The sequence below is a fragment of the Oncorhynchus gorbuscha genome, linkage group LG15 (genome assembly GCF_021184085.1).
Source record: "Oncorhynchus gorbuscha isolate QuinsamMale2020 ecotype Even-year linkage group LG15, OgorEven_v1.0, whole genome shotgun sequence".
Lineage (NCBI taxonomy): Eukaryota > Metazoa > Chordata > Actinopteri > Salmoniformes > Salmonidae > Oncorhynchus > Oncorhynchus gorbuscha.
Window position 1 is genome coordinate 83,613,328 of NC_060187.1, and position 20,788 is coordinate 83,634,115.

General features: G+C 49.2%; 2 protein-coding genes across 3 annotated transcripts; both read right to left on the bottom strand.

Annotated features, from left to right (window-relative positions):
- Positions 1 to 24: 24 nt before the first annotated feature.
- LOC123998256 (zinc finger protein 687a-like) lies at positions 25 to 16,162 on the bottom strand. The gene is given in 12 exon segments (XM_046303306.1): positions 25 to 1,930; positions 1,933 to 2,269; positions 2,377 to 2,470; positions 2,641 to 2,753; positions 3,335 to 3,592; positions 3,743 to 3,905; positions 5,060 to 5,236; positions 9,885 to 10,069; positions 10,213 to 10,454; positions 12,272 to 12,527; positions 13,075 to 15,199; positions 16,007 to 16,162. Coding segments are annotated over 11 exon segments (4,263 nt in total). The 5' UTR covers positions 15,184 to 15,199; positions 16,007 to 16,162; the 3' UTR covers positions 25 to 1,601.
- Positions 16,163 to 16,519: 357 nt separating this feature from the next.
- Positions 16,520 to 20,393, bottom strand: LOC123996523 (26S proteasome non-ATPase regulatory subunit 4-like). Of its 2 annotated transcripts, none has more exons than XM_046299924.1 (10): positions 20,275 to 20,393; positions 18,741 to 18,881; positions 18,476 to 18,590; positions 18,312 to 18,398; positions 18,163 to 18,231; positions 17,856 to 18,071; positions 17,589 to 17,697; positions 17,257 to 17,388; positions 17,117 to 17,178; positions 16,520 to 16,996 (listed from the first exon to the last, which is right to left on the bottom strand). In XM_046299924.1, exons 1-10 carry the CDS (start codon positions 20,298 to 20,300, stop codon positions 16,820 to 16,822), a joined length of 1,134 nt encoding a protein of 377 aa, XP_046155880.1. In that variant the 5' UTR covers positions 20,301 to 20,393; the 3' UTR covers positions 16,520 to 16,819. The 2 variants fall into 2 exon arrangements, with proteins under 2 accessions (XP_046155880.1, XP_046155879.1); XM_046299923.1 differs by having other exon boundaries at positions 17,117 to 17,181.
- Between the last annotated feature and the right edge of the window lie 395 nt (positions 20,394 to 20,788).

Here is a 20,788-nt window from a genome sequence, read left to right on the forward strand (position 1 = left end):
CAAATAAGACTCAGAATATAATAATCACTTTATCTCTGGGTATTTTATTAGAAATGTTCTACGCAAGAAAGAAAACATAGAATTGGGTTACAGGGGGAAAGAGGGCTGTGTGTTAACATTGTAATCTCTGAAGACTGAAGAAACTCTAGCTGGAGACACGCACACAATACCTTTATCAAAAGAGTAGAAGAGAACAGTTAACACCGCTGATTGGTGACTAATCTTTAAGTTAAAGTATCTTTTTATTTGATGTTTTACTGTAGTTCAACACGCCTTACATGCTTTTCTTTAGCATACAATCACTGTGCTCAACCCTTCACACCTCTCCTCCTACACCAGGAGTTTCACTATCACTCCATCCATATCTCCCTCCCTCTCAGAGAGAGAAAGAGGATAGATGTCTAGTACTCATATTTACATGGTTATGGTTCAGTTGTGGTCAAGTACAACCACACTTTAGTAATGGAAGGGTCCAACCCAACCCCTCCAGGTTATAGAGGGTCATCTTGAGATGGGATGTTTTCTGATGTTACAAGGCAGGATCAACAGGAATACTCTGCCTGCCTGACGTCTCTGTGGAGCCAATCTCATCCCTGATCATACTATATGGCTAGACGGACGGGGATGAGAACGGATAACATTCAACAGACAAAGCCAATCCAGAGTTTACAATGAAAAACAAATACCTGCACATACACAAACCCTTAAATCAAATACTATGAACAAAACTATAAGAAAATCAATGCAATAGTGAGAATGAGAACTGGGACGGGCTCTACACAGAGAAAGACCAGTGGTGGCTGTCACCAATCCACTGTGAGATTCTGTGCTTGGATGAACCATAGAAAACACATTCAAATCGATAAGCAAATCACACCCCCATGCTGACTAGTCTCTTCCAACACCAGTCACATTCCCTGTTGATGACAGACAACAGAAACCTAATAGAACTCAGCTGTAGACTGACTGGTGGTTAACCGTCTCCATTTTAAAAAGTACACTTCTGAATGGAAGTGTTATTTTGTAATATAACCTGTAATAATCCGTGTCATAACTCATTTACAACCAAAGGAGGTTGGTGGCACCTTAATTGGGGAGGATGGGTTCGTGGTAATGGTTGGAGTGGAATGGAATGGTTTCAAATACATGGAAACCATGTGTTTGATGCCTTTCCATGTGTTCCGTTCCAGCCATTATTATGAGCCGTCCTCCCCTCAACAGCCTCCATTGTTTACAACTCAGTGAGAAGATATTAATACTAGCTCAGTTTAGACAGGTACATCACCTGAGGTACTGCGTCCAGAATCAGTCAGACAAACATACAGGTTATGGCTGCCATATAACAAATGTGACAGAAAATTCAATAAGAAAGAATTGAATGAAAACAACAACTTATCACAATGTGCTTGTGTGTTGGATAAGTGATGACAGGAACACACTGCTGAAGAACAGTTTACAGTGAAGAGCTTTCCTTCCCATACCTCCTCTCTCTTACTAAAATATCTGCAGTTTATAGTACTCTCTCACCCTCCTTCCCTCCAAAATATTATCTCCTCTCTCTCTCTCCTCCTCCTCCTTCTCTACCTTCCCTTCCCTCTCTCTCAGACAGGTTTGTCTGTCTTGCGTGCGGTGATGAAGGCCATGCCGTGAGTCCTGAAGTGTGTGTTCAGATCTGAAACCTTCTCAAAGCGTTTCCCACACACCCTACACCCCACCCTGCCCTCCCCGTCCTCCCCCAGCGGTGTGGGGGGGTGAGACGAGGAAGAGGGAGACCCCGGCAGGGAACCCCCTCTGGGACTCCCGTCACCGTGGTTACCGCCGTTGCCGGGCGATGGTGTCAGGGAGCAGTCGTTATGGCCGTGACGGCTGTGGTTGTCAGGGGGCGTGTCTCGAACCCTGTGGCTGATGAAGCGGTGGCGGGAGAGGGAGGGGCGGAGGCAAAGCAGGCTCCACACTGTAGACACTGCAGGCTGACTCCTCCCCCCAGGGCCTCTGAGCGGTGTTGGGGGATGTGGTCCAGGAAGACGGCGCGGTCCTCGGTGGTGAAGCCACACGGAGTACAGTGGAACCCAGACTCTGGCTGGGGAGGGGGGGCCGAGGAGGTGACGCGAGGTCTCTTAGCAGGGATGATGCCCTCGGTCACATCGTCCTCTTCCTCCTCAGCCTTCAACCCTCCTCCTCCGTCTTCCTCAGCTGAAACAGTGAACGGAGGGTTGGAGCCTCCGTCCTGCTCCGAGGAACTGTCGGCCCCTTCTGCACCCCTCCCTCGCTGACAGACAGACATAGAGAATTAGAGTTAATGACATTTAGCATTAATAACCGGTCTTCCTATATAAAGGCTGCAGTCGGTAGTTGTGAGAGAAAGTGGAACTGTACCTTTGTGTCCAGAGCTGACATGCCGTGTCTCAGCTGGACATGTCTCTCCAACACTAGTCTACTGCTGAACGTCCTCTTACCCTCACCACACAACCTACACACACAAACACACGTTAGGGTTTAGTGTAGGGGTCAAGGTGAGATACAGCTGTTGTAGGGTAGTATAGGGGTTAGCGTGTAGTGTGCATACTTAGTGGATGACTCATTTAGACTCTGACGTGGGGGTAGGGTATATAGGGGTTAGGGTGTAGTGTGCATACTCACCGGCAGTGGAATGCTCGTTTCATGCCCTTGTGTTTGACTCTGATGTGGCGTCTGAGGCTGGACGTGGAGGAGAAGGAGTTCTCACACAGACTACACGGGAACTTCTTCAGGATCTACACAAAACACAGGCACCTTACAGTGAACAGTCCCCTCAGCTCCCCTAGTTTAAAAACAGAAAGGCTACTAAAGACAATGATGCTTACTGAGAAAAACGGCTGAAAATCTGTTCTTCAAAGAAAAAAAAGAGGGCAAACTTTCCTGGATCCCTCCACTTCATGTGAGAGGTGACTGTGCTCCAGAACTTAGATATACATGATATGACTTTATAACCTATATGATCGGGCCCAATCCCAACTTGAGAAACACCTGGGGAGCTCAAAGTTGAGCATAAATAAACTCTGATCGTATTTTGATGGAAGAACGTAAGTGACGTATTAAGCATAACTTTTCTCAAGTGAGGATTGGGCCTGTGGTGATTAGGTGATTCGTTTAAGGGCCAGTTAGGGATTAATTTTGGGCAGGACTGGGCCCGTGGGCCGGCAGTAGAGTAGGTCTGACCTAGAGGGTCAGAAGATACAATGGATCACTGATCAGTTAGAACCGATTCAGAATCAATCTACTGTACTGCACATCAAACAGTATATCACTACTGCATGAAACATTTAACTGTCTATGTGCAGGCTATGTTCCTGACCTTGCCATGCTGCTCGGCCATATGGGTAATGTAGTCCTCTCTGTCAGCATAGCGGGCGTGGCAGGGAGCACAGCTCCACCCTGGGCTTGTCTTACTGCTCTCTCCATCCCTCTCTTCATCCTCCTCTTCCTCCCTTCCCCACTCCTCTCCGTCAGAGCTCTCGGTCTTCACCAAGCTACGCACCCGGGGGGGAGGGGCGGGGGAGGGCGCCATGGCAACGGGAACTTCCTGTTTGACCGCAGGGCCTCTGTGAGTAGTCTGAGCGAGGGAAGGGGGAGGAGAATAGAGAAAGGAACACAGCAGATAGGGAGATGGAGGAAAGTTAAGCTACATTTCATATCAACAGAACTGACTGACCCAAACCCAGTCTGGAGAAGGACTGTGTGAGAGGGGAACCCATAGATGTACCTTGATGTGCTCCAGCATGGAACTTCTCTGCGCGTAGAGCTTGGGGCACTCAGGACACTTGAACACGTGCACCTTCTGCTTGACTAGGTGGGTGTCAAAGTGGACGTACAGCAGTGGCTTCTGGGTAAATACTGTGTCACACATCACACACTTGTAGATCATCCTGTAAGGAAGGAGTGAAGGGTATAAGTTTCAATGCCATACAACACTCCTCCCGTGGCCTCCAACTGCTCTTAAATGCTAGTAAAACTAAATGCATGCTCTTCAACCGATCGCACCCACCCGCCCGACTAGCATCACTACTCTGGATGGTTCTGACTTAGAATATGTGAACAACTACAAATACCTAGGTGTCTGGTTAGACAGTCAACTCTCCTTCCCAAACATACTCTCGTAAAACTGACTATCCTACCGATCCTTGACTTCGGCGATGTCATTTACAAAATATCCTCCAACACTCTACTCAGCAAACTGGATGCAGTCTATCACAGTGCCATCCATTTTGTCACCAAAGCCCGATATACTACCCACCACTGCGACCTGTATGCTCTCATCGGCTGGCCCTCGCTACATATTAGTCGCCAGACCCACTGGCTCCAGGTCGTCTTTGCTAGGTAAAGCTCCGCCTTATCTCAGCTCACTGATCACCATAACACCCACCCATAACACGCGCTCCAGCAGGTATATCTCACTGGTCACCCCCAAAGCCAACACCTCTGTTGGTCGCCTTTCCTTCCAGTTCTCTGCTGCCAATGACTGGAACAAATTGCAAAAATTGCTGAAGTTGGAGACTTATATCTCCCTCACTAAATTGAAGCATCAGCTATCTGAGCAGCATACCGATCGCTGCAGCTGTACACAGCCAATCTGTAAATAGCCCATCCAATCTACCTAAATAGCCCATCCAATCTACCTAAATAGCCCATCCAAGCTACCTACCTCACTTTTGCACACCAGTATCTCTACTTGCACATCATAATCTGCTCATCTATCACTCCAGTGTTTAATTGCTATATTGTAATTACTTCGCTACTATGGCCTATTTACTGCCTTAACTCCTTACTCCATTTGCACACTGTATATAGACTTTTTTTCTCTTTCTATTGTGTTATTGACTGTATGTTTGTTTATTCCATGTATAACTCTGTGTTGTTGTTTGTGTCGCACTGCTTTGCTTTATCTTGGCCAGGTCGCAGTTGTAAATAAGAACTTGTTCTCAACTGGCCTTCCTGGTTAAATAAAGGTGAAATGTAAAAATGTAAATGTAAAAAATCTGAGAACACAAGTGTGTGTGTGTGTGTGTGTGTGTGTACATACTTGGCCTGTCCTCCAGTGAGTGTGGGATGCTGGGTGTTGATGTGGCTTTGGGCGCTGGGGGAGGACTTGAAGGCCATCGGGCAGCTGGGACACTTATGGAACACCTCACAGTGGGCTGTCTGGATATGGGACTTGACCGAGTTTAACCCTCCGAACACCACCTGACAACTAGAACACCTGCAGACAGACAGAGAAACATCGTTGTAGATGTTGTCCCTAAACACTGATTCAGTGTCAGATATTTCTTCATCCTCCTAATAGTTAAAGCATGGGTTGGTGGCTGTTGCGGTGACTATATTACCAACACACTGGCAGTCACGAGTCATGACCACAGTAAAATTCCACGTGATTGTTGAGTCATGGTAATCTCCTCTTATGCACTCTGGACATGTGTTAATAGTACTCAAGACGCTAACTACCATCGGGTCCTAATTGCCTGGTACTCAGGGCTCTACTACCCCTCCATCAGGTCCTAATGGCCTGGTACTCCGGGCTCTACTGTCCCTCCATCAGGTCCTAATGGCCTGGTACTCCGGGCTCTACTGTCCTTCCATCAGGTCCTAATGGCCTGGTACTCAGGGCTCTACTGTCCCTCCATCAGGTCCTAATGGCCTGGTACTCAGGGCTCTACTGTCCCTCCATCAGGTCCTAATGGCCTGGTACTCAGGGCTCTACTGTCCCTCCATCAGGTCCTAATGGCCTGGTACTCAGGGCTCTACTGTCCCTCCATCAGGTCCTAATGGCCTGGTACTCAGGGCTCTACCGTCCTCTAACCACTCTGACATCAATGGAAAATATAATCAAACACTAATCATCAAAACAGTAGGACTATCGTACTTTTAAAACTCACTGTGATAATTAATTTGAAGAAAGTTCAACAGCAGGTTGGACCAATGCAAAATATGGTCGTTGTGGATGTTGTTTCAAAGCCTAACACAACGAAATGGACAGCGCTTTCTAAGGTGATGATTCCAAACACACATTAGAGCTTATGCATAGGCTTCTATTATGAGCCCAAGACTGTTATACAATACATAGCATATTATGCATGGTAGAAAAACATAAAACAAAACTGATTTAAGATGTCTTTGGTACATAATTGGTCTAGCCTATACTACAAAATTAAAATAATTCTAGCAATGGCCTTTCAGCGTGGGCTGTATTATTATGCATACTGGATGGACTGGTTACCTTATGCTACGCTCCAACATTTCTATCCATGAGTCTGGAAGAGAACGTATAGGCCTAGGCCATGTTGTTGCTTCATTTATCGGGCAGGGCAGCTTACAGTTAGCCTACAATGATAGTGAATTAGATTTTGAATAGCCTAGTAAGTGCATTTTTTATATTTTCATAATTAATTGGGTGACACATTACCTTTAGCTATACAGAATCTCACCACCATGCGTCTCCATATCCTCCCCTATCTCCAGCGCGCAGACGGGCTGTCAACAGTTTAGTGAAATATGTTTCGTTGCGAAAATATGTCACTACCGATGTTCTCAAAAAGATTTCACTTGGTTTCTCAAATGGAGCACTGGGTAGCTACAGGAACAGGGCTGGAGAACCCATGGCATACAGAGTTTGGGCGGAATAGCACCTGTAGGGCAGCCAGAGCATGCCTGTAAGGCCGCCAGAGCATGCCTGTAGGGCCGCCAGAGCATGTCTGTAGGACCTGTAGGGCAGCCAGAGCATGCCTGTAGGGCAGCCAGAGCATGCCCGTAGGGACGCCAGAGCATGCCCGTAGGGCAGCCAGAGCATGCCTGTAGGGCAGCTAGGGCCTGTAGGGCAGCTAGGGCCTGTAGGGCAGCTAGAGCATGCCTGTAGGGCCACCGGAGTATGCCTGTAGGGCAGCAGGAGCATGCCTGTAGGGCAGCAGGAGCATGCCCGTAGGGCCGCCAGAGCAGGCCCGTAGGGCAGCCAGAGCATGCCCGTAGGGCAGCTTGGGCCTGTAGGGCAGCCAGAGCATGCCTGTAGGGCCACCGGAGTATGCCTGTAGGGCAGCAGGAGCATGCCAGTAGGGCAGTCGGAGCATGCCTGTAGGGCAGCCGGAGCATGCCTGTAGGGAAGCCGGAGCATGCCTGTAGGACTTGTAGGGCCACCGGAGTATGCCTGTAGGGCAGCAGGAGCATGCCTGTAGGGCCTGTAGGGCCACCGGAGCATGCCTGTAGGGCAGCAGGAGCATGCCTGTAGGGCAGCAGGAGCATGCCTGCAGGGCAGCAGGAGCATGCCTGCAGGGCAGCAGGAGCATGCCTGTAGGGCCTGTAGGGCAGCCAGAGCATGCCTGTAGGATCACCAGAGCATGCCTGTAGGGCAGCCAGGGCATGCCCGTAGGTCAGCCAGAGCATGCCTGTCGGGCAGCCGGCTCATGCCTGTAAGGCCGCCAGGGAATGCCCGTAGGGCCACCAGAGCAGGCCCGTAGGGTAGCCAGAGCATGCCCGTAGGGCAACCAGAGCATGCCTGTAGGGCAACCAGAGCATGCCTGTAGGGCAGCCAGAGCATGCCTGTAGGACCTGTAGGGAAGCCAGAGCATGCCTGTAGGACCTGTAGGGAAGCCAGAGCATGCCTGTAGGACCTGTAGGGCAGCCGGAGCATGCCTGTAAGGCCGTCAGAGCAATGCCTGTAAGGCCGCCAGAGCATGCCTGTAGGGTAGCCGGAGCATGCCTGTAGGGCCTGTCGGGCAGCCGGCGCATGCCTGTAAGGCCGCCAGAGCATGCCTGTAGGGCCTGTAGGGCAGCCAGAGCATGACTGTAGGATCACCAGAGCATGCCTGTAGGGCAGCCAAGGCATGCCCGTAGGGCAGCCAGAGCATGACTGTAGGACCTGTAGGGCAGCCGGAGCATGCCCGTAGGGCAGCCGGAGCATGCCCGTAGGGCAGCAGGAGCATGCCCGTAGGGCAGCCGGAGCATGCCCGTAGGGCAGCAGGAGCATGCCCGTAGGGCAGCCGGAGCATGCCCGTAGGGCAGCCGGAGCATGCCCGTAGGGCAGCAGGAGCATGCCCGTAGGGCAGCAGGAGTATGCCTGTCGAGCCACCGGAGCATGCCTGTAAGGCCGCCAGATCATGCCTGTAGGGCCACCAGAGCATGCCTGTAGGGCCGCCAGAGCATGCCTGTAGGACCGCCAGAGCATGCCTGTAGGACCTGTAGGGCAGCCAGAGCATGCCTGTAGGATCACCAGAGCATGCCCGTAGGGCAGCCAGAGCATGCACGTAGGGCCGCCAGAGCATGCACGTAGGGCCGCCAGAGCATGCACGTAGGGCCGCCAGAGCATGCACGTAGGGCCGCCAGAGCATGCACGTAGGGCCGCCAGAGCATGCCCGTAGGGCAGCCAGAGCATGCCCGTAGGGCAACCAGAGCATGCCTGTAGGGCAACCAGAGCATGCCTGTAGGGCAGCCAGAGCATGCCTGTAGGGCAGCCAGAGCATGCCTGTAGGGCACCTTGGGCCTGTAGGGCAGCCAGAGCATGCCTGTAGGGCCACCGGAGTATGCCTGTAGGGCAGCAGGAGCATGCCAGTAGGGCAGCCGGAGCATGCCTGTAGAGCATGTCTGTAGGACCTGTAGGGCAGCCGGAGCATGCCTGTAGGGCAGCCGGAGCATGCCTGTAGGACCTGTAGGGCAGCAGGAGCATGCCTGTAGGACCTGTAGGGCAGCAGGAGCATGCCTGTAGGGCAGCAGGAGCATGCCTGTAGGGCAGCCGGAGCATGTCTGTAGGTCCTGTAGGGCAGCAGGAGCATGCCTGTAGGACCATGCCTGTCAGAACATGCCCAGGGCAGCAGAGCATGCCTAGGGCACCAGAGCATGCCTGTAGGGCAGCAGGAGCATGCCTGTAGGACCTGTAGGGCAGCCGGAGCATGCCTGTAGGGCAGCCGGAGCATGCCTGTAGGGCACCAGAGCATGCCTGTAGGGCAGCAGGAGCATGCCTGTCGAGCCACCAGAGCATGCCCACCAGAGCATGCCTGTAGGGCAGCAGGAGCATGCCTGTCGAGCCACCAGGGCATGCCTGTAGGGCAGCAGGAGCATGCCTGTCGAGCCACCAGGGCATGCCTGTAGGGCAGCAGGAGCATGCCTGTAGGGCAGCTAGAACATGCTCCTCAAAGAATGTTTGATGTGTGGAGTGAAATAAGTGTTGTTATATTTATTTCTCAGCTGCTCATATTAAGCACATGCTCTGCTATAAAACCCAAGTCGTCTTCAAAACAGACCTGCGGGAAAGCATGCAGCCTCCATTCACTATTGGAGTGCATACAGATTAGAGGTCGACCGATTATGATTTTAAAGTTCTCAAATAACTCAAAATCTAGAATATAGGACCCGTTTCAAATGATCACTTTTATGCTCAACATAGCTACTTCATACGCGAACACACTCTGTAATGGGATCCCCCCCCCCCAGCTAAGTTCAATTATACTGTTCTTACTATAAAATCATATAAAATAAAAGGCATATATTGTCAGCTAAAAGCTAAATTAACAAGCCTACAGCCTATGGCATGGAGCTTAGCCAGATAACATAGGCCTACAGTAGCCCAACTCAAATTATTTTCTTCTGAAATACATTTTCTTCAAATCAAAATGTTTTAGACCTGACTAAAATAATAAATTTATTGTGATGGTGTACATTACATAGACTTATTATATATTGACGTTCCAAAGGTGCACATGTTTACGTTAATTAACGGTTGAATTCCTTGAGACCGGCAGACTTCTGCAAAATTACATGACCGCTACAGCCCTAATTGGTGGTAAAGTAATCTGATCCTAGATTAGTGTCTACGGGAGTAACTAGGTTTGCTTCAACCACAGAGGGAGTGAGGGGTGAAAGGTCACCGGTATCCGATGCGTCGTGTGAAATGGAGACAGGCCTCCTCCAAATGGGATTGAAAGGCTGGCTGCTTGGCCACACCCCCACACTCTGGGCAGACATAGGGGGGGCGGGGGTTGTGGATGCGAGCGTGAGCAGAGGCACTGCAGCCGTTAGGAAGGAGCATGGGAGGAGAACACTCCGTACAGGACTGGAGGGAGAGAGAGATGGGAAAAGGAGGGTGCATAGGTCAGTAAGGCAGGTACTCCTAAAGCCATGAAACAAGCTATTACATACAGTGTCTAGACTGAAAAAGTCCTGTGTATTTTTGAACACACACACTGCTCTACTCACAGTGTTAAGGGCTGGTTTGACCTCTTGGAAGTGGGCAGCCACCTCAGCCTTGCTGCAGAACTGCACCTTACACTCAGGACACTTGTTATTGGTGTACAGCACCGGCTCTGTCGCCTTCTTACTGATGATTGGCTGCTGCAGCTGGGGGGCGGGGCTCAGGGTTACCGGGCTCACGGCTGAAGTCACAGCCGGAGCAGAGGACGCTGGGACAGAGGAGGTGGAAAGGGAGGGAGAGAGCATACCTGAAGGAGGCATAGAGAGAGACGGGGAGATAGATAGGGGAATACAGGGGAAGGGGAGTGAAAGGTAAAGAGAGAGGTGGGGTAGATAGGTACTGATAAACAGCGCTGCACTAGTATTCATAAAGCGTCTCAGAGTAGGAGTACTGATCTACGATCAGGTCCCCCCCATTTATATAATATTCATTATGATCTCAAAGTCAAATCTGATCCTAGATCAGCACTACTACTCTGAGATGCTTTACAGTGCATTTGGAAAGTATCCAGAACCCTTGACTTTCTCCACATTTTGTTACGTTACAGCCTTATTCTAAAATGTATTACATTATTTTTTCCCCTCATCAATCTACACACAATACCCCATAATGATGAGGTGTAAAAACGTTTTTAGAAATAATTGCAAAGGTATTACATTTAAAAAAACAGAAATACCTTATTTACATAAGTATTCAGACCCTTTGCTATGAGACTCCAAATTGAGCTCAGGTGCATCCAGTTTCCAATGATAATCCTTGAGATGTTTCTACAACTTGATTGGAGTCCACCTGTGGTATATTCAATTGATTGAACATGATTTGGAAAGGCACACACCTGTCTATATAAGGTCCCACAGATGACAGTGCATGTCAGAGCAAAAACCAAGACATGAGATAGAAGGAATTGTCCGTAAAGCTCAGAGAGAGGATTGTGTCGAGGCATAGACCTGGATAAGGGTACCAAAAAATGAACAGTGGCCTCCATCATTCTTAAATGGAAGAAGTTTGGAACCACCAAGACTATCTAGAGCTGGCCGCCCGGCCAAACTGAGCAATCGGGGGAGAAGGGTCTTGGTTAGGGAAGTGATGGAGAACCAGATGGTCACTCTGACAGAGCTCTAGAGTTCCTCTGTGGAGATGGGAGAATCTTCCAGAAGGACAACCATCTCTGCAGCAATCCACCAATCAGGCCTTTATTTTAGAATGGCCAGATGGAAGAGGCACTCCTCAGTAAAAGGCACATGACAGCCCACTTGGAGTTTGCCAAAAGGCACCTAAAGGACTTTCAGACCATGAATGCCAAGCGTCACGTCTGACGGAAACCTGGCACCATCCCTATGGTGAAGCACGGTGGTGGCAGCCTCATGCTGTGGGGATGTTTTCCAGGGGCAGGGACTGGGAGCTTAGTCAGGATCGAGGGAAAGATGAACAGAGAAAAGTACATTGATCTCCTTGACGAAAACCCTGCTCCAGAGCGCTCAGGACCTCAGACTGGGGAGAAGGTTCACCTTCCAACAGGACAACAACCCTAAGCACACTGCCATGACAACACAGGAGTGGCTTCGGGACAAGTCTCTGAATGTCCTTGAGTAGCCCTACCAGAACCCAGACTTGAAGCCGATTGAACAGCTCTGGAGGGACCTGAAAATAGCTGTGCAGCGACACTCCCCACCCAACCTGACAGAGCTCGAGAGGATCTGCAGAGAAGAATGGGAGAAACTCCTCAAATACAGGTGTGCCAAGCTTATAGTGTCATACCCAAGACTCAAGGCTGTAATCGCTGCCAAAGGTGCTTCGGCAAAGTAAAGGGTCTGAAAACAAATTTACATTTAATTTTTTAGACATTTGCAAACATTTCTAAAAACCTGTTTTTACTTTGTCATTATGGGGTATTGTGTGTAGATTGAGGGGGAAAAACAACTTAATCCATTTTAGAATAAGGCTGTAAACTGAAAAAAAATGTGAAAAAAGTCAAGGGGTCTGAATATTTTCCGAATGCACTGTATGTATACAGTCCTAGGTGAGATATTTACATTTACATTTAAGTCACACAGTCTCTCTCACCGATGGGAGTGGTGTCCTGTTGGCCTATCATCTGCTCTACACTGACAGGTCTCATGACCAGGTGGGAACACTGCATGACCAGTCCCCTCTCCTTGTGTTCCCTGGCATGGAGCAGCAGGCTGCACTTGTTGAAGAATGCCAGCCGCTTGGCACAGTGGTTACAAGTCACCTCGATCCTCAGGGACCGCCGGTCGTAGTGGCGGGCCAGGCTGCGCTCCAGGGCAAACGCATCGCCACACTCCAGACAGCGGTAGCCCTGTGACGCAAAGGAAGAACAACATGAATGCAATACCTATGTCGATGACATGTCTCTAGATACAATGCATAGTCATTGGTCTTGTATTGTATTGGCTGGCGCAATCAAATTTCCCCTTTGGGGATTAATATGTGCCCTTGAGCGAGGCCCTTGCTCCAGGGGTGCTGTAGTACTATGGCTGACCCTGTAAAACAACACATTTCACTGCACCTATCTGGTGTGTGACCATAAAAAATACACAACATCAACAATAGCGATTTATTGGTCTACTGAACACAAGGTCTAACAGAAATTGGACATGCACTTTTATCCCAACCACTACTAGTGCAATATTGAATCCATGCTGATATAGACCCATTAACCTTAACTCTGGACCTCAAAGCCAGTTCCACTGTGTTTTTTCATTGTTCCCATCTAATCAGGGACCGATTTAGACCTGGGACACCAGGTGGGTGCAATTCATTATCAGGTAGAACAGAAAAGCAGCAGGCTCCGGACCTCATGGTGTAAGAGTTGAATACCCCTAATATAGACCTAGGTCTGTTACCTGTGCAGGCAGAGGCAGGTCCCACTCCAGTGGTAGTGGTGTACAGAGGTCTGGTCTGTAGCTGGGCAGCAGGTTCTTGCTATTGAGGATCTTGTTGAAGGCCTCCACCAGACTGGACTGGCTCCTGGAGATAATGGCTCCTGTACTGTTCACTATGGAGGCTGGTCTACTGCCCCCCTGAGGGGTGAGGAGGGGGGAGGGTGACACAGACACACCCCCATTCAGGGTCTTCTGACCTAGGCTGCGCACGCCAGCCCCCCCTGGACTGAATCTGGGGGAGGCGGAAGAGACAGAGGGGAGGGCTGCTGACTTGGTGATGCTAACAGCCGTAGCCGACACTTTGGGCTTGTTGCTGTCGGCGGCCATCTTGTTTTGGGCCTTGCTGGCGGCCATCAACATGGCAGTACTTGCATCCTGGAGTGTAGACACAGGCAGGAGGCTGCCACCCTTTGACTTCTGCTGCGGAGGCTGCTGAGATGCCACCCTCTTGGGCCGGCTGGGGACCTTACGACCCCCGGGGGAGGGTTTGGAACCATCTGCGCCTTTTGAGGGGGTCCCCCCTGCTCCTTTGGATGCTACTCGCGTCACTGTCCTGGTGATGCTGCCTGTCGGGGTCTTGACTGTTTTGATTCGGACTTTGAGTGGGCGAACGGGGGCTGTTGGTGTTGTCGTAGAATTGGCCGGAGCCGTCTCCGTGTCTCCTGTTTGTCTTCCATCCACAACCTCCATCTTCTCACTGTTGTCTGACCTGCACCCCAGGCTAGGCTCACTCTCCATGGGCTCCTCTCCCTCTCTAGCCCCCTGTGGAGTTGATGCCGAGGTTGGTGCCGGGCTGGAGCTCCTCTTGGACACAGTGGACATAGCAGAACCTGTCTGGTCAGGCGGGGGGCTCTCTGGTGAGTCCCTCTCCTCGATCACATGTTCCGGGTTTCTTTCCTCCATCACAGGGCTAGAGATGGGTCTGGGGTTACTGAGGGCAGCAGCCAGCCAGGACTGACGGGCCTGGGGCTGGGCAGGAGGAGGGGAGGGAGACCTGGGTGTGGAGGGTACTTCATCTGGAGGGGGCGGTTTAGAGCTGGAAGATGTCTGAAAGATGGAGGGAGGGGGTTTGGAGGAGAGAGGAGGAGGGCAAGAGAGGAGAGGAGGGGAGGAGGGAGTTGGGGAGCTGAACAGCTCTGAAGAGGACACTTGGCGGTGTCTGCGTGGAAATTTGGGAGGGGAGCACATGGGAGAATCTGGGCTCTCTTGGATCACTAGAGGGCTTCCCAAATCCGGTTCAGAGTCGTCCTCATCCGAGTCCATGATGCGCCTCACCCCCACTCTCAGGCTTCCGTTGGAGGGAAGGGGGGAGGAAAGAGGCCCGGGAGGGCACAGAGTGTCCTCACTCAGGATGGAGGGAGGAGAGAGGTGTGGGTTGACAGAGAGTGGGGACGACAATGATGATGAGGAGGATGTGGAGGTTATAGGACCGGCAGAGGTATGAGAGGAGAGAGGTTTCCGTCTGTTGAGAATATTAACTGTATGTTTGGTTGTGCAGGCCGACCCCCCTACGCCTCCAATGCTGCCCCCTCCTTCACTCGCAGTGGGAGGGGAGCAGGTTGACCAGAGCTCCCCGTTGGCCTGGCCCAACGCCTGGCCCAGCCCCTGGTCTCTCACACTGGGCTCCAGCGTGACTGTGGACCCCTCAAACCCATTCTGGAGCAGAGGTTCTGAGGCGACCAAACCAGGCATCCTAGGAGCCAGTTGTGAATTCAGCAGGCCCCCCTTGACTCCCATCCCAGTCTCCACCTCAGGGTCTGTCCCACTGCCCCCAGGGCTGTCCCCATCCTCTTCATCTGACCCCTCAGTCTCTTCATAGGAGTCAGGCCTCACCCTGTTCTTAACAATCACACTGACCACTGGAGGTTCACTTTGGGAGTTGGGAGGTGAGTCAGTGGGGCTGGAAGGTCTTGGCGAGGGACCCCCGGCCCCCGACATGCTGCCCCCGACCTTCCCTGACCCCTCCCCACCCTCTTCTGGCACAGACTGGATGGCCTCTTTGGCATCGATGTCTGGAATGTCGAAGGCTGCCAACAAGTCGTCGAAATCTGGGGTTTTCATGTCCCCCATTCCCGGATTACAAAACCTGCAGAACGGACACACAAGAGTGAGAAATAAACACTGTTGTCCCCAACCCAACCAAAGCCTGAGGCAGGACCGAATACTATGAATCTTGATAATTCATGATAAACGTAGATGTGGCTTCCTGTTTTGAACGTGCATCATCATAATGTTGAATAGCCTATATTTCAGGTAGCTATGTAAGTTAATTACTAGAACCCAATAAACCCCACGCCTGGCAAACTTGTTGAATGAGTTAGCAGTTAGAAGGAACCACTTTATTTGGAAGTCAGAAACTTATTTGAAAGTTCGAGTTCCCCTACTGCCCTCGTGTGAACTGGCTACTGCGCTAATGTTAGCAAGTTAGTACAGCAAAGGCAGCAAGAAAGACCGATAGCTAGGCCTAATTTTCAGACAGCGTTTTTTCCCCTTGTTGCACATGTTTCATGCAGTGCAGCTGTACTAGCTAACTATGCTCGCTGAGTTTGCGAGAACACAAAATGTGGATATTTTATCCACAGAATGTGTATTTAGCTATGTAGCTAGCTACCACACTGAGCTGTCAACCACCTCAGCACACATACACTAACTAGTTACGTTCCCTTCTGGCATTCCTCCGACCAGCTAGCGTAGCTAACATTACTTAGCTAGCTAGAATTTTCTACGTCGTCGTCAAAGCAATGAAGCCTTTTAACGCCTGCTTTTCAGGTATTTAAACCTTACAATTGGAAATGATTTAAGAACATTCATTTGAATAAGTGGTTTATACGGGTATATGTGACAAGCAGAAATGTATATCTAGTTTTAAATGAGAAGGAAATGGTTTGTTTACCTGGCTCTTCGGTTCCCGACTTTCCTTTTTGACGCATGAGTTGTTCGTCACCAGAAACGACGGGGGAGAGATAGGTCCTGCCAGGTTCATAACGTGTCAACTTTGGAAGCTGTATATGCAATTTGACACACTCCTGACGTACATACGTGTTATATTGTAATGCATTGTTCTTGCTCTGGCGAGTGTTGGCTATCATTTCCTGAAAATGGCAGTGGTATACTCAAACAACCTTTATGGCACAATGTCCTCCAAAGCCAAGGGCATGCTTTTGCTGCAGGGACAAAATTTAGACAATGTATCTTATGTGTTTCACAAAGCATGGCTTTTCAGAAAGACCTAGTTTACACAGGGATAGTTTGCAATAAAAATCTATGTTTATCTGACATTTTTATACTAAAAGTAAAGTTCATATTCCACCACATCTGTTGTGTCGTCATCAATCCTCTCTTTGGAAGGAGTATGTGTGCAGCATGTCAACTTTGGCACAAAACTCCACAACAACCAGCCGAGGTGTTCCCTTGAATTATGTAAATTTATTTATTATTATCAGCACATAAAATGTACACTTAGCGAATGTGCTTGGGTTGATATAAGGTCCCACTTTAGTACAAACTTTTATTTTTTAAAGGCAACATGCATCATTAACCTTGACACAACAAAGATAAAGAAAGCCTTATTCAACTGTTTGAGTATGGTGATACAAAAAAAAACCTAGAGGTCATCTGAGGTTACAGTTTGCACAACTATTATATTAAAGGAGCCATTGTCAACAGGTCAACGCCAGGGTATCTATTATGTTTACTGTGTAAATGTTCATTTCTTCTTCTCATCGTCTTTGTCTTTCTTGCTGTCAGGTTTGGATCCTGTCTGTGAGGCCAGCGAGCCCATGGCATTCCGGATGGCCTCGTTGTTGGGGTCGACACCCGGTAGGTTCTCCAGGACGCTTTGGAGGAACTCTGGGTCCTGCATCACATCATAGTCCTCCTCATCCTGCAGAGAGAGATTAACATACGCTAGAAAAACAAGAGCATTTGAGCATGTGTAACAGGCGGGATATGTTCGCTACACATGTACACTTTCATCTCAGTGGTGTGAGAGAGTTGGCCGTACCTTAGCACCCTCTGAGTCTACAGGGGCTCCTGTGTCCATGTCCATTGACTCTGCACCAAACTCTGCTGGGTAGGATAGGACAGATGTTACAGACTGACTGTGCATGTTATAACTGGTTATAACAGGTGTATGTCACTGACCTCCACCCTGCATGGACATCTGTAGGGCGTAGGCAATCTGCTCGTCCTCTGTCATGCGGCTGAAGTCGGGCATAGCGGGCGTGGCCGTGTCAGCCTGGGGGACTGACATCTTCAGCAGAGCTTCGTCTGACTCTAGAATAGGAGGTGGTTAACAGTTTAGCCCCCCATATGCAGTGCCTCCCTCCAGGGAAGATCCAAGTACAGAGAGGGGAGAGAGATAATGGTGCATGGGCATTGATTGGTTGCCAGTTATAGATGAGTGATTAGTTTGTAGGTGGAGGGTTATAGTTGTGTGTACAGGGTGTAGATGGAGAGTTGTGTATTTGTCTCACCGTCAGCGGTAGGCGAGGGAACCCCGGCCTCAGTAGCAGACACCACTGCTGCCCTGCGAGTCTCATCCTCCTGCCTCTGTCTCTGCTCCTCCATAGACACCCTCAGAGCCTGGAGAAGGCACAGAGTGCAGAAAAAGATCAAAGGGGGAAGATTGTAGAATACGATAATAATCATCCAAAAAAGAGGCAATGAGAGTGAGAAAGAACTAGAAAGTGTAAAAACAAGAGTGAGAGGATGATCAACCCATCTAGTCCTCCCCCTCTCACCAGTGCCAGCTCTGGGTCTGCACTAGGGTCCACTCCAAACTCAAAGTCACTGGACCCCAGGCCCAGCATGGCTCCTCCCTCCCCAGCAAGGATAGGAGAGGACAGCAGGGCATCAGCCAGACTGGGGCCTGGAGGCACTGTCACAAGGTGGGACCCTGCTCCTTCCTTCCCATTCAGAGTGTTGATGAAGGCCGTCAGCTTTTCTGTGTTCACCTCCTGGAGACCAAAAGGAGGTTATATAAGGGAGACAGTGATGGCTATAAAGAAATAATGAGACCAGATAAATATTAGGTAAGATATTTGGTACCTCCTCTCCAAAGTTAATGATGTCCACACTGACTTTCTCTTTCTTTAGACGCTTTGCCATTTTCACCAGCTAGAGAGAATGTGACAGGAAATGATGTCAGAGGGGACATGCATGCAGCTATCAACACACTGCATTGATAGAACACTCACATCCTTCTCGTTGTCCTCCACTGGGCTGCCCACAAAGGCAATTATACGCATCTTGTGGTTCTTCCCCTGTCTGTGCTTCAGAGCCAACTGGGAGAGGAGAGGACACAGGGTTCAGTGTCGTGACGTACAATAAGCTGAAGTGTATTGTTGTGTAGTATACATACATGTGCCACTCTGATGCCTGTGCAGAAGCTGATGTTTCCACGGGGCTGGACAGCGTGCAGTTTAGACAGTATCCTCCCCGCGTCTGCAGTCAAGGTGGTCAGCACCTCACAGTTACTGCGCAGAGAACAATAGTTACTAAACATTTCTTACACTCGATCACTAAAAATAATCACAAGCATCCTGTAATATCTAAATGATGAATGTTTACATTTTTTGTTGCGACCCTAGGACAACCACAAAGACATCTCACACACAGCTCCTTACTTGGCCATGGTGATGAGGCCCACATTGTTCTCAGGGTTGCTGCGCGTCTTGGAGTGGCACACAATGTTGACAGCATCTTGCTGGGCCTGAAGTCTGGTGGGGAGGAAGTCTCCATTCCTCATATACTCACTGTTGTCCACACTGAGGCGCACGGACAACACAGTACATACATACGTTACACAGTGTAGCATGTAGGCCAGGGAGGGGCAACTCCAGTCCTCAGGGGCCAGAGTTGTGTCACACCTTTCCCCCCCATCCCTACAGCTGATTTAGAGATCATGATTAGTTGATTATTGGAGTCAGACGTGTTAGCTGGAGCAAAAGTGTGACACCAACTAGGCTCCCGAGGACTGGACTTGCCCATCCCCGATAAAGGCCCACTAGAGCAGGGTTTCCCAAACTTGGTCCTGGGGCCCCTCCTTGGGTGCACATTTAGTTTTTTGCCCCAACACTACACAGCTGATTCAAACCACCAAAGCTTGATGAGTTCATTTGAATCAGCTGTGTAGTGCTAGGACGGAAAAAAAACGTGCACCAGGGCTGAGTTTGGGAAACCCTGTATTAGAGCACAGTGACAGGGTGGCTGGTATTATATCTATATTTAGAACAGGGTTGCATAAATTAGTTAATGCTGCCATTTCTACGTTTTTGGGCTCACCGACCAAATTCAGATAGAAATGCGAGTTATATGTCATTCTCATTGAAAGAAAGTATTTTACGTTTGGTTTTGTACACCAGCTTCAAAACAGCTGAAAATACAATATGTGGTTATGGAAAATATATTTCGCAGTGGTTTAGATGGTACAGTGATGCTCTACACTATACTTACTTTTGTCACAAACAAAGTATAACTATTAGAATTTTAGCAACCAAGAAATGGCGGAGCCATTTCTGCAACGTGCATCTAAGTGTGCCCTATAACTGGCAACAGTAATAACATTCTGCCAACCGTTTTCCCCAACCAGGACTCTCCATTTTACCCCCTTCTCCCATACTACTGCTAATCCCTAGACAGATTGATGGTAGGGGACATATTCAAGTGCCTAGCTAGCGAATGTTGTCGATGTTGACATAGGAAGCTTTTATCCAGAACAGCTTACAGTAGGCAGAAACAAAGACTGGGGTGATCGTTTACCGAACCTTGTTTAAAACTACTGCCTTGTTCACCAAATAACAAAGAATACTAGCTAGCTAACGATAAGTTTCGGGGTGAAATACTTGCTACAAAATCCATCACGACCTTACTTGAAACAACTTCTCGGAGTACATCTTGCTAACCAAGCTACTCTAAAATTCTCAGAAATATTTTATTGCAATCATAACCGTTGCATGTCATAGCGAAGCTAGCATTAGCAAGCCAAAAATGACTCAGGAAAATGGCTAGGATTGCTGGCCTGACGTGTTTACATAACTAATTTTAACGGCAATTTCATGATAAAAAAAAATACCCACGTTCACATTAAACTAAACAAACTCTTCCTCTTACTTAGTTTAAAGAATAAAACATGACAATTATTTTTTTTCTTTCCCTTACCAGACCATAGTACTTTCGAGTCCCATCTTGGAATCCTTTTGTTGCTACGTCACCAGAACTGATGGTCGATGGGAAATGCAGCTCGGCCCAAAAATACCTGCGCATATATTTGTTGACGATTTACACGTACACCACAGGAGGTTGGTGGCACCTTACTTGGGGAGGACGGGCTGATGGGAATGGCTGGAGCATAATTAGTGGAATGGTATCAAATACATCAAGCCATGTAGTAATTCAGTAATTAGTGTAAATAACTCATTGTGGAACCAATACCACCCTCTGTGCCCTTCCTTCCCAGCCATTATGAGCAGCCTCCACTAACATACATTATGGACCAAGTGAGACTGTAATCCACATTTTGGTTTGGTTTACTGAGCAGGGAAGCTGAGCAGGGTTATCAGGGTCAAAACATTCAAGAGCACAACTTTTGAGGGCCATGGTTGGAAATAGCATTAACAAGGAATACATTGAGCTTTTTACAAAGAGTATGGGTTAGGGAGGAAAAGTAGTGAAC